This window comes from Lupinus angustifolius, unplaced genomic scaffold (assembly GCF_001865875.1).
Source record: "Lupinus angustifolius cultivar Tanjil unplaced genomic scaffold, LupAngTanjil_v1.0 Scaffold_1_389, whole genome shotgun sequence".
NCBI classification, from domain to species: Eukaryota; Viridiplantae; Streptophyta; class Magnoliopsida; order Fabales; family Fabaceae; genus Lupinus; species Lupinus angustifolius.
The window spans coordinates 33,797-50,648 of NW_017715715.1; the positions used below are offsets into that span (position 1 = coordinate 33,797).

General features: G+C 32.8%; 1 protein-coding gene across 1 annotated transcript; it reads right to left on the reverse strand.

Annotated features, from left to right (window-relative positions):
- Positions 1-5,392: 5,392 nt before the first annotated feature.
- On the reverse strand, positions 5,393-15,545 carry LOC109336904 (dynamin-like protein ARC5). Its single transcript, XM_019573733.1, has 17 exons — positions 15,176-15,545; positions 13,440-13,604; positions 13,223-13,345; positions 12,646-12,867; positions 12,220-12,353; positions 12,022-12,114; positions 11,846-11,909; positions 11,520-11,568; positions 11,277-11,359; positions 9,956-10,113; positions 9,823-9,883; positions 8,588-8,650; positions 8,371-8,471; positions 7,426-7,483; positions 6,918-7,250; positions 5,847-6,011; positions 5,393-5,745 (listed from the first exon to the last, which is right to left on the reverse strand). Exons 1-17 carry the CDS (start codon positions 15,503-15,505, stop codon positions 5,680-5,682), a joined length of 2,268 nt encoding a protein of 755 aa, XP_019429278.1. The 5' UTR covers positions 15,506-15,545; the 3' UTR covers positions 5,393-5,679.
- Between the last annotated feature and the right edge of the window lie 1,307 nt (positions 15,546-16,852).

The following is a 16,852-nucleotide window of genomic DNA, read 5'->3' on the forward strand; positions in this document are numbered from 1 at the left end:
TATGTAAGCATGTGGTAGTGAAATCATAGTTGTAAGAGTGTAATATTTATGCACTATCAATATAAAGATTTAAATACAGCAGTCGGTACATCATTCACCGTTTATTTATATTATTTTTTAAGAATAAATAATAATTAAATATGAATAATGGATGATGCAGTGACTGTATATACCACCACCAAGCATATTTGGGGCAAAGATACACTCAAGAATTCTTTCAAATCAAATCAACATTAATTGATGAAGTATATATAAGTGGTAAAATGGGTGATATTTTTATTGACAAAAGAAGCAACTGAAATAGTAATTAAAATTAGCAGTTAGGCCATCTTTATCATTCATCAACCTTGACTAGAAGACAAGACTATTACTTGTACTATTAACACAAGATGTTGATAACTAAGAAAATAACATTGGCATGCTCATGGAAAAAATTAGGCATGCATATATTATCCATGTCTTTTCACCACCTTAGGTGTTAATGTCCTCAATAAATCTTGTTTGATTAACTACATGATTGTGTGTTCTTATCTCTCACATGCATTTATTGTTCAAATATAATTTAGGGTGTGGATAACCACTTTGCATTAGTTGATTGTGAAAATTACTTTAGTAGCAATGCAATATAAATCTAATAATATAATAACTTTTTAGTAGCAATACACTATAAGTGTAATATACTAATAATAATAACAACTGTTTTAGTAACTAAAAATGAATCTATTGCTAAAATCAGTTATTCCATACTCATGATTAGGCTATGAAAAAAATATGAGTAGACATGCCAGAATATTCTTATCTGAAAAATGATGCATTTTTCTAAAAAAATAACTCATAAATATTTTTATACCAAAAGATTAAGGAGATATGTCACAAAGTAATATATAATGAGTATTGCAGTGTAAAAATTTATACATAATTAATACATTATTCACCGTTCATTTGCATTATTTTTATTTAAAAAATAATAATTAAAAATGAATCATTGCTAAATTCAGTTATTCATTACTCATAACTAGGCTATGAAAAATATGAAAAGACATGAGAGAATATTCTCATCGGAAAAATGATGTATTTTTCTAAAAACATAACTGATGACAACCTCTAGGGGCTGTCTTTGATTTAAGGATTGTTTAGCTTGATACTTTAGGACTGTTGGAGTCCAAATTCAGTTTTGTGAAATTAGGGTAATATTAGGGTTTGTTTTGTGCGTGAGGCAGGTTGTATGAGTTGTAGGTTAAGGTTGAAGGTGGAAAAGATTGGAAGGGGAGAAGCGCCACAAGCATGGAGGCTCGATAAGCTATGAGGTTCGCCACAAGCAAGGAAGCTTGATAAGAACTTGTTAATGGTGGCCACGATCAACCTAGGTTTAGGAGAAGTGCTATCAACTGAAACAATTCAAATTTACTCAAAATTCAACTTTTTCTTTATTAATGAATAAACAAAATTATAAATAGGCAGATTTGCCTTGCTGAAAAGATAAAGATAAGATCTAATTTAACAAATTGAAATTTGAAGATAAAATCCTAACTAACATAATCCTAACAAGCCTAATCTAATTTGATCTGATCAATTTCGGTTGGATTGAGTTGTTGACGATTTGAATTTGAATTAGCCTTGAAAATTCCTCGAATTAATCATAGAATTTCCTTGCTTGAGTAGACTTTGGACTTGATCATCTTCTCTTCATCCCTTAAGTATAGCCACAAGTTGGTTCTGAAATTGTTACATTGTTCCTATTTTCATGTCACCTTGTTTATGCTACGCCACTTAGCCACTACTATGCCAAATTACAAGGAAATAAATAATTTCCCAATCCCCAAAATACATCAAATTAAATACTAAAATACTTGAATAAAAATAAACCTAAGACTATATGAATATGCAATCTTATTTATTTGAATCAATGCAAATAAAATAAACTAAACTATGCTACGAATTCTTTGCAAGAACAAGGCCTTCATAAATCATAGGTCGCTCCCCTTGATTTACATCAATAACTTATAATCCTTTTAAAACAAAAGATTAACGAGATATGTAACAGTAATATATAATCAATTTACATGTTATTTTCTTCGCACATGCTAAAATTTTGAAATTCACACTATACGCTCTTTATGTAATCCACATTGGATATGTTTAAATGCAAGGTGAACTTGGGGAAATTTAACTGGAATTAACTGATCAATTAGTTGACAAAGTCAATGTGTAGTTGACAACACCTTAAATACTTATAAGTTAACCAACAAGACTGATTAATAAAAATTATGTTGCTCAGATGGAATGACATATTATATAACATAAGAGTTTTATATACTATCAGTTCATCATTCATTCTTTATCATTATTAATTCTTTAAAAATACGTAATACAAATAGATGTGAATAATGTAATAATTATGTTTAAATTTTTATACTAGTAATATCATTTTGTGTCTTAAATTAAAAAAACAATTCGAAATGATATTGCTTCAATGAGTTCACAAAATTTCCCCCTGAAATTGCCACATGGCAGTTAATGTGTCACATGATTGAGTCTGGTAAAGTTAACGTATGTATGCTAATAGAGGACTAACGTGGATCACGGTTTTGAAAATTGGGGATGAAAATGTTAATTCAAATTTATTATGGACTAAGTTAGTAATCATGGAAAACATGAGAGAACCAAATGGACGTTTATTGGTAATCTTTTAGTTTATCTCGAAAAATTTACTAAAAACATAAGAATTAATTTAGCTTATTTCAAAAGAATTATTTTGCAAACATGTGAGTTGCATTATTGTTTGCAAAATATGGTGATTAATTCTCCCGGTAGACAGTTTAATTTTTTAGAGTGACACTTATTAGGAGAGACAATCACGAACTCCGAAAGGAATTAGTTTTTTACCCAAAAAAGTAAAAAATACTTTTGGTAGTACCAAAAAATTGAAATTTCCATCAATATAATTGCATGTCCTAAAAGATGATCAAAGTATCTTTAATAAATTTATAATAATAAAAGTATCATTTCTAGCTGCATTGAAAGCATTGTAACTAGGGATGGCAATATAGATTTGGCCAGACGGGCCAGCCCCTTTGACCTTTGAGTTCTTTTAGCAATAATGGTCGAGTCGAGCCAATCCATATTTTGGTGGTCCAAAGATGGGCCTGGTCAGGTAGACTCGTATTGTCACCCCTAATGGTGCCTCTTCATGGCAACTCATTATCAAATTATTTATTCTAATGATTTTTATTTTGTTATGAAACCAATAATCAAGAATGTAATTATCATTTAAATACATTAAATTTCATCAACAAGAATGTGCCTATGAAAATTTCATCAACACATGATCAAGAATGTAATTATCATTTATTTATTCTAATGATAATGTAGATGTCGGTGAAGAAAAAGATTTTGAAGACGTTGATGGTGGTAGTAATAGAAAATGAGATGTATCTTCTTCCAACAGAGCATTTAATGTTTAAAACTTAGGAGTTAAAGACTTTATTATGATCTAGGAGTCTAAAAGTTTAAGACTATGCTAGCTTATTATTTAGTACTTACAAGTTTTAAAATAAGACGTTATGTTATTGTGAGATTGTTGACTTTGATTTGTGATTTTTTGTTTTGAAATACATTTATGAAACGTGATGATTAATTATATTGATTGAGTTGATTATAAATGTGTGTTTTGAAGAGAAAAAAATGGGTCAGCCCACCAGTCTGTCAGCTCTGTCAAATATGGGTTAGGTTGTCATTTTGAGCCCTTAGCAATAAGGATCAAGTCGCACCAGCTCATATTTTGGCAGACCAAAGGTGGGTCAGGCCGGACAGGGCCGGACTGTTCCATATTGTCACCTCTAATTATAACATATGAAAAAAGTTCCATGTGAGTTTTGGGTTTGGAGAATTGGAAGAAATATAATTTGATTAGTGTGGCCTATAAACATTCAGAGAGTCCGAGTAGGTTCTATATATCAAATTTAATTACTCTAAACATTGTTACCAGAATTTTACTTCCTCTTTCACTCTAAAGCAAGTTAAAATGGACTCAAATCTTAACTTAATAATTCTAATTATGTGATTTACTGTACAATTTTAGATATAGATGTAAATTGGAAATGTAAAAGGTAATCAATCATTATCTTTTTTAATAAGAAAAAATCAATTTGGTCTAACAATTTGTAGTAATAATTAGTTTTTGTTAACTTGATTTGCACATGTAGCTTTCTTAATAGAGTTTTTGTTAACTTGATTTGCACACGTAGCTTTCTTTCTAGAGTTTTTGTTAAGAGTATAATATTTATGTACTTACAGTATAAAAATTTATGTACGGTTATTATATCATCTACCATTTACTTATATTACTTTTATTTAAGAGTCAACAACAATTTTAAATCAAATGTGAATGATGCAACGACTGTTAATACATACAAATTTTATCATCTGTTAATCGTTAGTGGGGAAGTTAATTGCTAATGTGGATTTTTTTTGGGGTAAAAGTTAGACCCACCTCAGAATTGCTATCCAGCACTGACATATGATGGAATGTGTTCAGAACTTTCACATTACCCCCCAATTGCAATCTATTCATCTCCAATTGGAAAGTCAAAACCATTGTTCTAACGATGTTGTGATTTACTATTTTGTAATCTATTTAGATTATGAGGAATAAACTGGTCTTCTCAAATAAGACAGTGAGTTATGTGCATATCTTGACTTTAAGTCAAGCTAGATCTTGGACTTGGTTTCTGTCAAAAATTACTCTAACTCCCTTAATTTTTGTTAATTTGTGTAATAACCCAATGGTTTGTATTACTTTATCTTATTAAAGGATCCTCTTTTGTCTTTTGGTTTTTCACTTGTATTGGGTTAGCACTCCTTATACTGATTTTAATGCATTTTACTTTGCAAAAAAATTTGTTGTAATCTTGGCACTAACTTTGCACTTTCCATTGTTGTGATTACAGGCCTAATGAGAAGCATTGTCCAGTTCCGTCTAGAACTACAGAAAGAAGATAAGAAGTCTTCAAGAACTGAAGAAAAAACTAAACCTAAACTGCAAAGAGATACCCAAAAAAGAAACTAAGAACCAAAAATATGCAACAAACCATATCAGTCTCTTTGCAAAACAGACACAGATACCCAATCTAAAGAAAACCACAAAGGGGCTAGAGAAACTAGGCTATCCCAAATGAAATTACTAGATATCAATGGCTTGAGAACATTCTATCATTGCTTTCCAACCAAAGGAGATGTATTCCTTTATTCATTACCTCTTGATATTCACTATGAGCTCTTAGAACAATAAGGGAATACCCGAAATTTTTTCCAGATAATTCGAACTGCTCGAGTTCTAGAGTGAACTGAACATATTTCAAATCTTATTATCCAGGAAAGCAATCCACAATCATAATGAAGAAGAATGTTCAAAAGCATAATTGTGTTTTAATTTTGCACATGAACAGAATCAGCATACTTAAGGGGAGAAAACATGATTTTTGGTTAACTACAGCAAATGGTTATCATAATGAACATGTATTCACCCTCCTTCTAAGATAAACCACTAGATAAGGATTAAAGGAGGGAGATATGAAAAATCAATAATCTCATAAATTTTAAAAGCACATGCCATCAATTGAAATAAAATAATACTCTGATACTCGGTAGTTCCAGCAGTGGCTTCACATAATCACATATTCATGTGGCTTGATGTAGAATTAGCTTCTCATGTATCTTTTTGAATTTATCCTTAAGCCTCTTGATCTGCAAAACAACGAAAAAGTTGAACATATGCAGAGAACAAAAGAAAGTTGCCATATCCGAAATTTGCTCATCAGATAAACCATGCCATGAATTATGAATACCCTTTTCAGCTCAATTTCTGTATCTCTCTTCTGCTGATCCAATGAATTCTGCAGATTGGTTATGTCAAAAACACTATCCAGGTCATCCTCAAAAGCAGACTCTAGGTCTTCCCGAATAAGTGCAGGCAACTTGTCCACAATAGGCATCAAAAGGAAACAGTTAAACTGCAAAATATTACGTGTAAGCAGCGCAGAAAAGATAGATGAAGAAAAGAGGATGAGAATTCTAAACTATTGATATGACTACCATAATAAATCCCATACTAATTCATTAACAATGCTTCAAGTTTTGATATATTGTCTTGTATTATTGTCGTTGTAGTGAACCTGAACAACATAAAATTTAAAAAGAAAAATACATAGAAGCAATGCCTATGCTAACAAATAAAAACCTTTAAGACTTATAAGGGATAACCTTTTTCATAGGAACACATTTTTTAAGGAGAGAGGGAGAGAGAGCAATTCCAGGGGTTTGAAAGTGGGCACTCTCAAACTTCATGTCCCGCCGTTTAACCAACTGAGCTGACACTAGGGGACCATGGAAGAAATGACTAAACTTGCAACCTTGTGGTGCATTACTGCATACTGTTTTGCATGTGGTATACATGAAACTTTTAGCACATATACTGCTCATCCTTTGAAAAATATTAATATTTTACTTTTAAATGAGAAAAGGAAAACTAGGTTTTTAACTATATCTTATGCCTTCACAAATCATGTATTTTTTCCTCGCGAGTTTTGGATTTAACGGAAGAAACTAACATAAACAATAGAGAATCATTAAATATTTTTCAATTAGTGAAATTCACAATGGCTTTAATTTCAGATAGCTATACTTTCCTCTTATAATATCATTGTCATGTACTGATGCCGCAAAAGCGGAAACATTCCATAATAGTCACAGAAAACATAAACAAATATCGTAGGTTGTATATATACTTAGACCTAAAGAATCAATCCTTAATTTCTATGCTCACTCTAGCATAATCTCACATCAAGCAGGAAAGGAGGAAATTTGCAGACCAACACACACTAAAATGCTTCAACGTAAGAGCAGGAAACATCACAAACCTTTAATTCTGTTGAAACCAAGAAATATTCTCTTATGCCATGAAATATCTGTTGTACCAAACCATAAACAATCCTTTCAGATGAAGGTGCAAGCCTCCGATTCCAAAGTGTGCTATCCAGAAGGTCAGCAAGCTTTGTTTCTGTTGTCTGATTGGATGTGCTAGAATCAGTGCCAGAGGCCAAGTGGCTGAGCTTTACATCTGGTTGTGGCTTTGTATCTTCCTTGTCATGTGAACTTGTTTGTGACGGAACATTTTCTGTAGGATTATTACCAACATTGGAATTCTCTGTTCCACCAAATGAATCCAAGAACTGACGTAAACCAGCCCGACTCTACAAAGATGACAGTGACACCACAAGGAGATATAAAACAAAGGACATGAACTTTAGCATAGAAATAATGGTTCACTCATACAAACATAGCTTAAATTCAAATCGAGGTAGGGTCATTTAGAATGCAGCAAGCCGAAGCATTTCTGTATGAAAATTCCTCATAAATTAAGCATACCTTATTATGGAGAGACCATGAAACATATCTTGTGGTGCTTACCAAGTCCTCCGCACATCTGCATCAAAGCAGCATGGAAAAAGCGGAGTTTAGGAAACAGTAAGAAAAAGGATAATTTATGGATGAGCATGTGAAGATGAAACATAACGTTAATGATTGGCAAGTTTAGTTTGATGACATTATCGCAAGTTGGACTCAGTATGAATGTATTACTTCATTTTCATAAAATCAAGGGAACATACCCTTATAGCCAGAAAAAAAATGCACAACCATGAATTAATGAAGGGAAAAACAAAAAAATTATGATGTAACGTCAGAATATTACATCATGTTTTCTTTTAAAATCTAAAATGCATCTTAGTCCTCGTCAGTTTAATTTGATTCTACAAAACTTATGGACACATGGAATTGTTTAACAAGTTTACAAGCTCCTTCCCACCCCTCCTCTTACTAATATTTGCTCAAACATTGATGAAACCATACTTTTCAACATTTTCAAACATAAATATTAGTATTCCTGCTACATTCTGTGTAGCTTTACACAACAATAAATTACACATTAACCCAATTTTTTTTATTTTATAAAGGCCAAATTATGCCAATCCTCTTCAGGTTTGAACTATATGAAATTGCGTTTTCCCTTGAGGTTTCACCATATACCCTCCTCAAACTTTTATTTTGCATACACACACGCACCCTTCATACAGCTTTTTGTACAAGTGAAAATTACACATAAGAGGAATAGCTATAATTTCTAAATACATATATGACGAGTTCATAGTAATCTCGTCACACTTAGGGAGATCAGTGCAATTTTCCGAAAACTAAGAATGAAGTACATCATGTATTGTTTTATTTTGTTTTGTATTATTTGTTAAAAAAAAGATGTTTTTGTTAGAAATATAGCAACAAACTTGTAGCAGTTGGGGAGAAGTGGTGGTTAACTTTTCATGGCATGATTTTGCAGTTGATTCTGCGAAGTTGTTAAAGGCAGAGGCAACACGCCTAAGGAAAACCTCATGCCCACTTAGATACTCATCATCTTTCTGTCACAAACAAAATGCATAGATAAAATAAGTTTGGGAAAATAAAAAACTAATAGTTGAACTGTATTTCCAAAAGGAAGCATAAACAATATATCTAAATTTTTTAAAGAGAATACCTGAAGAAGATAAACAGAGATCGGAAGCAATCTCTTCAGTATATGCAACAATCTAGACCCTAACTGTGTCAATGACAGAATTAATAAATCAGCTAGGAAACAAAAACATCAGAGGTTAAAAAGTGATAATATTTCTAGAAACGTACCTTACTAAATAACAAACCAGGTTTTCTTAATAAAAAATTGCACAAACAAATGCAATTTTTCAACTAATTTTCACCAAAACCTCATCATGCTTTATCATGGCTACTGAACCTTCCATTGTGCCAAATATATGAGCACAACACACTATGAATCATAAACTAACAGGTTTTAACTACTCCAGTAATTGAAATTGAACTACAATTTCAATAAAACTGCAGAGATTTCTCATAATCCACTATCCAGCGTAGTGCAAGTTTGTTAAGGGAAAAGTACTAAGTAGAATCATGAAAAGATGGCAGTATACAAATTAAAATTCAATACAACCTAGAAGTTACAGCATGGCACAGAATATGCAATATTGTTTCAGCCATTCATTGTGGACATAACCAATTGCAATTTAAGCCCATTTTAATCAGGCGATCTTCTAGGTCCATCTCTCTGACTAGTACCTCGACTAGTCTTCCTCTAACAAAACAAAACTACCTTACGCAAACTTCTGCCATTTCCTCCAATAGGAGCTACTCCATCTTTCTCTCGGATATATTTGTTTTTAATCCTATCTTTCCTTGTATGTAGCACTCTAATCTCTCCTACACTCGTTTTTGCTCTTGTAAGTTCTGCATTACTCAGCATCTACAACCATGGAGCATGCCTGTCATAGAGCTATCCCATAGAATTTTCCTTTGAGTTTTATAGCAAATTCCAATGACAAATGATAAATAAAAATCTCTCTATTTCATCCACCAACCTTTCTCTAAGGAACATCCCCATCATTTTGCAAATTAGATGCAAGATGCTTAAACCACACAACTTTTGGTATGATGTGAGCCAAGTCATTGCTGTGGTTAACTGGTTATTAGGCAAGGGATTTCAATCTTGTCATTGGAATTTATCCAAAAAATTATGAATACTTTCCATAACAATTCTTAATTTATATTGTTTAGACCACATAAACTGCAATTGGTGACTTCAAGTAACACTATCAAAATAGGCTCATTACATGGTATAAGTTGACTTATTCCTAATAAATTGACAGAATTAAAGAAAAATTGAAATTAAAAGGAAATATTCATTTTTTCAGTACTAATCACCTGATGAAGAAAAGGTTCAAATGTGTCGCGAGCCTTTGCAACAGCAATTACACAAGCGGTCCTGATTACTCAAAATAAATCTTCAATAGTGAGTAGTAATACAGGAATGAATATGTAAAACACACAGTATTACCTAGAGTAGTTTGTCCCATCGTGAATGTCTTCAACGCCACAAGCATTCACAATTTCTTCCCGGGTAATTGGGGGACATTTGATTCCTCCAACCACAAAACGAAATTCAGCCATGGCCCGATGATACTGTGCACCACCATAGAGACGCATTCCTGCATTCTACATACAAGTATAACCCGGCATGTTATATGTTTTGCTTAATAAGATTCAGAAAATAATTTTGAAAAAGCATGCACCTGCCAAACAAATGTAAAACTCAAGAAAGTGGTCATTAATACACATTAGTTTAATGAAATCATCAGCCAGAAGAAAAAGAAAATTTTAATAGTATATATTTTTTAATTAGAAGATAAAACAGTAAAATAAGACCAGTAGGTGGTCTGTCACCTTCTCCAATGAAAAAATGAAGCAGGACATAAGTAGTACGGAAAAGGACAAATATTTTTTGGACCCCAAAATTTCAAATTTGAATCATAACAATTTAATACAATCCCCAAAATGCCCTTTCTCTCCGTTCCTCTATCCCTACTCCTCTTGCTCAATATACTAACACCCATGCTCGCTCTTCTCCCCCAATCAATATACATCCAATTCATTATCACACTAGCATATCTATAACGGGTCCATTTCAATGCCATACTATTCAATGCTACGTTTGTTTTTTGTTCTCATTTATGTATCGTCTTGTAGTACACAGTCGGGATGGAATTTTAATCATTCCAACAGAAACCTATTGGAATGTAAATTTGTTAAAATTTGCATTCCATGAACCAGTGTCGGAGTACAAAATTATGCATTCTGACTCATGAAAATTTTGTATTATATTTTAAAAAAAAAATGACTAGACTCTGCCAGAATGCAAACAGAAATTAAAAAAAAAACATTATGATAGTACTCAGTCGGAATGCAAATATTTGCAATCCTACTGAGGACTGTCGCATTGCCTTTTTTAATTTATTTTTACATTCTGACTGGACCCGAATGCTTTTGTTTTTTAAAAAAAAATACATTCCAAGCTGCCAGTCTTGGACTGCACGTTTTGCATTCTGAGCTGCCAGTCTCGAAAATGCCTCTGAGATGGTGAAATAGGGAGAGGCTTGTGGGGCTTTTGGAAGAAGGAGAATGATAAGAGGGAGAGTATGTGGGGTTTGAGGGGTTTGTGTAAGTGAAAGAAAAAGAAAAATACTTATGCGAGTGAAAATAGAGTAAGGGCTTTAGGGGCATTTATGGATTTTTTTAAAATCGAGTTCAAATTTAAAATTCTGGGTCCAGAGTGTAAGTGTCACAGAAAAAAGAATGTTCAAAACAATTGTGTAACTTACAGGTGTTAGTTTGGGAGGGAACTGAACACCATCAGCACCAACAAATGCACCTCCATTTATTCGTTCATCTTGTAGTGTTTCACCTGAAACAAAACAGCAAAAATGTCAAGGTATTTAACCAGGACCATTTTCCCGGGATAAGGCAATATCTAAATAAAGTAAGCTTGCTTTCCTATTGCTAAACATAATCTACCCTTTAATAGGCTAATACATAGATCAGAAATGAGAGCTTAGGTAATTTACCAAATTTATCAGGAGGTGCGACAACTGTCCCTTTAAGCAGCAATGACAACTGAATAACAAATAGATATTTGAGTCAGGGAGGAATAAATTAAATAAAACATATCTTCAAACATCAAGCACCATGGACTCCAACAGCTGGTAGAGGAAAAAGAGCAAGAATATGCAAGTCTATAAAAATGGGAAAGACAAATAAATTTACTACACAAGCTAAACAACCAGATTAAATAACCCGTCTTTCGGCACGAAATCTAATATCTACAATGGGATATTCGCCCTATAATTTAGGATCAGATAGTAAGAAGAAAATCAAATTCAGGAATAGAAACCTTGGTCAAGAACAGATCATGGAAGGCTCTTCCTTTCTCCTTCAGTTTGGCTTCATCTAGTGTGCTGTATATCATTAGAAGAAAATATTAAATAGGTGATGAAAGGAAGAATTATCATCCTGCCCCTTGTTGTGCAGATCGTGTACAATAAAGATATTTGTAACTTTAATACAAACCTCAATTCTTGATTTATATCACTCAATTTTCTTGTCGCACCCCGGTACTGCTTCTCAAGAAGTGGAATGATCAACGGTACACTCCTTATATACCTAGTACGATCAACTTTAATGATTTAGACATGCGATGCGAGAAACTTACGGATTTACTATGCATTGTCTAGAAACCACGTAAACAAAAAATATTCCAACATATACCTCTTTTGTAGCAGTTCTTCCAAAAAAAACCTAAGTTTGCTCACACCTATCCTGCTCCTTTCTTGCTTAGACAATGGTCTGCCCAACTTTTCCTCCAAAGCAGCAACATCTTCTATCTCTCTGAAGCATACAGCCTGCATACATAGGTACAATACAATTAAATAGAACAAGGGCAAATGATAGCTAGTAAGGAAATTATGAATTTTTACAAGTGAACTACCAACAAATTAAAAGGGAAACTAGGTGTGTTCGGATATGGGACACTAACATGCTTGACGACGAGGACTTTAATATTAGAAAAGCATAACAAATCTAAAAAGTCATACTGAAAGCACAAAAATTCCAAGGACTAATGTACCTAAGTATCAAGCTTTCAAACCGAAATGAAATGGAGAGACAAATAATGAATTAATATGATGGATTAACCTGTTTGAACTCATCATTGGACCTGTAGAGAGAATCACTTCCAGAACCAACTCTTCCTGATGGCACGGACGTGAAAAAGGGAGAGTCGCCCAAAATGCAGCTATCAAGTGTACATGCAGGAGGTGAAAGGAAAACTTCAACATCGGAAGGACGTGCAAATTGAGGTATCCTGGTATCGAGCTTGGTTGAGACAATTACAGTCCTTGACAACTCAGGATCAATCTATAAATGAACAAGAACAGAGTTTTTGAAGCCGAACATGCTTTATCTACACAAAGGTTTCCCACCTCCAAGTTCCAGTAATATATTCCAGAAACATCATGGTAATGATATTATCTATCTTTCTCCTGATTGCAGGTAGTTTTTTAAATGTTTTAAAGTAAAATATAAGGGAGTAAGTGCATGAACTGTTGACTATTATGTGCATCTTCAATGTTGGTTTATATTTCTTTCTTCCAAAGATACACCATGAAATAGTGAACATTTGCAAACAATCCGTACTATAAGTACCACCTACTCAGCACTTTAAGGGTAATTAATCAAGACAACAAGCATGAACATTAAGAAAGGCGCTTACTTGCATTACAATGCGTCTTGTAGTTGCATTGCTCCAGTCACTACAATCTTCAAGGCACAATATAATAAACTCCTTGTGTTGCATTTTTGCTCGCACAAGAGACTCCACTGCACGTGCCTGGGCCTGACAGTCAAAGAGGCTAGAAAGATCAGAATCACCAATAAAAACATTTTCCACGGGGGAAATCAAGTGGATAGATTAAAGAACTCAGATTAACCTGTAATGCCCTGTTTTTTCGACCTGGAGCAGGAGCAATAAGCCCAGGAGTGTCTATGATTGTAAGATTTGGGCAATACTTGTATTCCACTTTAATAATTATTTCCTTAGCTGAGAATTGGGAAGAATCATGTTCCAACCTCACATTTTCAGCTTCAATATATGCCTATAACAATAGTCATATCACGCCAACGAGATTAAAAATCATCACAAAACATTTCAACTGAATATGTTGCATTTTTCAACTGAACTTAGCAGGATTATTACTTCAGGCAAATTAGCGACTTAGTCCCTAAAATTATTCTTTACTTGAAGTTTAATCCCTTAATTTAATTATTGTACTAGTTAGTTCTTGAATTTGAAAAATTCATATTAGGTTAACATTCTCATTCTTAGAGACTAAAGACTAAGTTGATACAAGGTTCAGGACTAACTAGTTACACATAATTAAAATTTCTGTTGGTAACATTTTTATTAAGGGCCTATTTGTTTGAGCTTTAAAAATATGATTTTAAAATACTCGAGCATTTATATTTCGTTTGACTACAATTATAAACGTACTTTTATCAATTAGCAGAAGTGTTTTTTCATATAAATCCATGGTTTTTAGAGAAGTTAGAAAATATAGCTTCTTCAGCTTCGTTTGCAGCTTATGCTTCTTAGTAAAAGTCCAACCAACATAAAGTGTCATACTTAATTTTATTTATTAAAAAACATTTTTCTATGAAAGACGAACAAAAAACTTAAAAGCCAGACTCAAGTGTGTGTTGGTAAACAGCTTGATTTAGCATTCATTCAACAAGCTTTTTTTTAATAGGCTAAAAAGAGCTTATGTGAAAGTCATGTTATTTTGATAAGCTATTTTCATAAGTCTATTTTTTAAGCAGTTTTCCTAAGTTGAAATAATCTATCTATACCCTCTTCCAAAGAATGATGACAGATCCACATATAAGCCAGTGCCCTTACTTTAAATTGATTTTTTTTCTATTATAGTCATTTCCTATTTCCCTCTCATGTGATTGTAATTGTATATTATCTCCCCCACCATTAAACATTTTATGCTTGTATATTATTTTTGCCTTAAAAGTGACAACCCACCGCACAAGTGTCTAACCAACTAATAGGTCCGGGGATAGTCTTATATTCGCAAGCTAAGAATTGATTACAAGATTTGAACTTATGACCTTGAGGTCAGTAGGCCAGGCAAGCAACCATACAGTTGCTTTCAACAACAACAATTAAACCCTTAACCCTATATGGGGTCGGCTACATGGATCGTACGACGTTATAATATTCTATCATAAATCATGTTCATTGACAAAGTCATAGGTTGCTTTCACTATCTAAAAGTTCATTAAACCTTTACCTCTGGGTCTGTTTGCGAGTTGAGTTTTGGATGGGAAAGAAAATATAAGGTTTTAGGGCTATGAAATACTTGTAGGATGGCTATGAAGTCTTCCTCCCTCTCCAAAACTCAACCAACAATAGACCCTAAGAGTATGTTTGTGAATTGAATTTTAGATGGGAACGAAGGGAAATGGAATACTCAAGAGTCATGAAATAAACTTGTGAAATGATACTAAAGCTTCATTTTCACGATTTTCCCTCCAAAACTCAACTCACAAAGGGTAGAGTTAGTTTACTCATTTTGCTTCCAATTTGAATATAAAAAAATAACACAATTCAGGAAGAAATCAATTAACCAAAAAGGAGTGGTAAGAGGGTTGAAACAAAAACCTGAATTTGAGGGAGAGACTTATGATGATACAAAGAAGGGTCAACATCAGAGAGAAGATAACAGTGAGGAGAATCACATTGAGGTTCATACTTCATATGTAGAGTAATGGGGCGGCGAGTTTTTGTTCCGCCGCCGACATGGTTGAACTGAAAACCCATGAGAGCTTCAACTAAGGCGCTCTTGCCGTCGGTCTGGTGGCCGACGACAAGGACGGCGGGGGCGTCGAAGGGAGTGTGGAGATCTTGAGCAAGAGAGTGAAGTTCGTTGTAAGCTTCGTAGAGACATTGTTGTTCTTCTCTTGCATCTTCTTCTGATGATCCTAACTCCATAGCTACCACACCTTAATTGTTTTCAGATAAGAAAGGTGGAATGGTTAATATAAACTATAACCTATTAACTATTCTTACGAGAAGGTGTGAAGATTTACATTATTAAATAGCCAATAATTTCTAAACACCAATAGTAGTTGGTATGAGAGGTGTAGTGTATACATGTTTTACTCTAAAGTATTTTTAGTTTTATAATAATTTAAAATCTATACAGGTATATGGTAAAGATTTATACATAATCATTGTATTATTAACTATTTATTTGTATTATTTTTATTTAAAAGTCAATAATAATAATAAATAATGGTGGATAATATAGTGATAATGCAAAAAAATATTTTATAAATTTGAATATACAAACAAAAAATATTGATCTAACAATATAAGGTTCTACTAGATCTTTAGGATGACCAAAATGTCAATTCTTAAATTCTTGAAAGTTATACTTGTTAAAAGAGGTAGCATTGCATCTCGAAAGGGACAATGAAAAAATACTTTTAGTAATACTAAAAAAAATACATATTAAGTATAAATAAGAATTGATTAATGACTTATATCAAATTATCCACACATTTTAGTACATCACAAATTTTGTGGGGAGAAGGTCATATTTTTTTTATCCCTAGCAAAATCCATTTATTTTTTGTTACTATGATTTTGGACCAAATTTTAATGTGTAGTTAAAAAAATTTTATCCCACACATTTTATCATTTATATAAATTTGTTTGCTTTGATCCCTATTCAAATTTGATTTGCATTTCCCCTCGTTTACAAAAGAAATGGTATGTTGGTAGCTCCTCAGATATTTAAACAATCACCCAATAACTATAAAAAATAAAACCAGACACGAAAACCAAAACTGAAATACATGTTTAAGCTAGAAATAAAACAACATTTTTAAACCGTTAAGAAATTTTCGGCCAAAAAAACATTCAACACATCTTTTACTTCACAAATATACAATTGGATTTCTGACCAATAACATGTCACTCCCATGAAATAGACTTAGAAAAAAAAGACAAAGTAACATCTGCGTCATTCACATGGCATTTTGTCTCTAATTTATTAGGTATTCGTGAAAGCAGTGTCTTTTCTTAAAGATTTTGGATTTTGCTGCCAGCAATTATTCATATGAGCTTTCTGCTTAATTTTTATTGAATCCTCAAATGATAATTTCTTCATTAGGCTGCTGGATCATGGTTTCTTGGAAGTCATCAGTAAAAACTTTTGGGTATGAAATCTAAAAAATTTTTAAGTTTCATATAGAAAAGTTTTGAAAAAACAACTTGTAAGTCTCACATTAGAGAGGTGAAGAACAAGCAAAAAATCTCATGTTATAAATAGAG

Excerpts from the sequence above, each read along its gene's own strand:
- LOC109336904 (XM_019573733.1), bottom strand. The coding sequence starts at position 15,505 with ATGGAGTTAGGATCATCAGAAGAAGATGCAAGAGAAGAACAACAATGT. Across the intron at positions 13,605-15,175 it reads AGTCTCTCCCTCAAATTCAG|GCATATATTGAAGCTGAAAA; the intron begins GTTTTTGTTTCA and ends CTATTGTTATAG. Across the intron at positions 5,746-5,846 it reads CAGAAATTGAGCTGAAAAGG|ATCAAGAGGCTTAAGGATAA; the intron begins GTATTCATAATT and ends GTTGTTTTGCAG.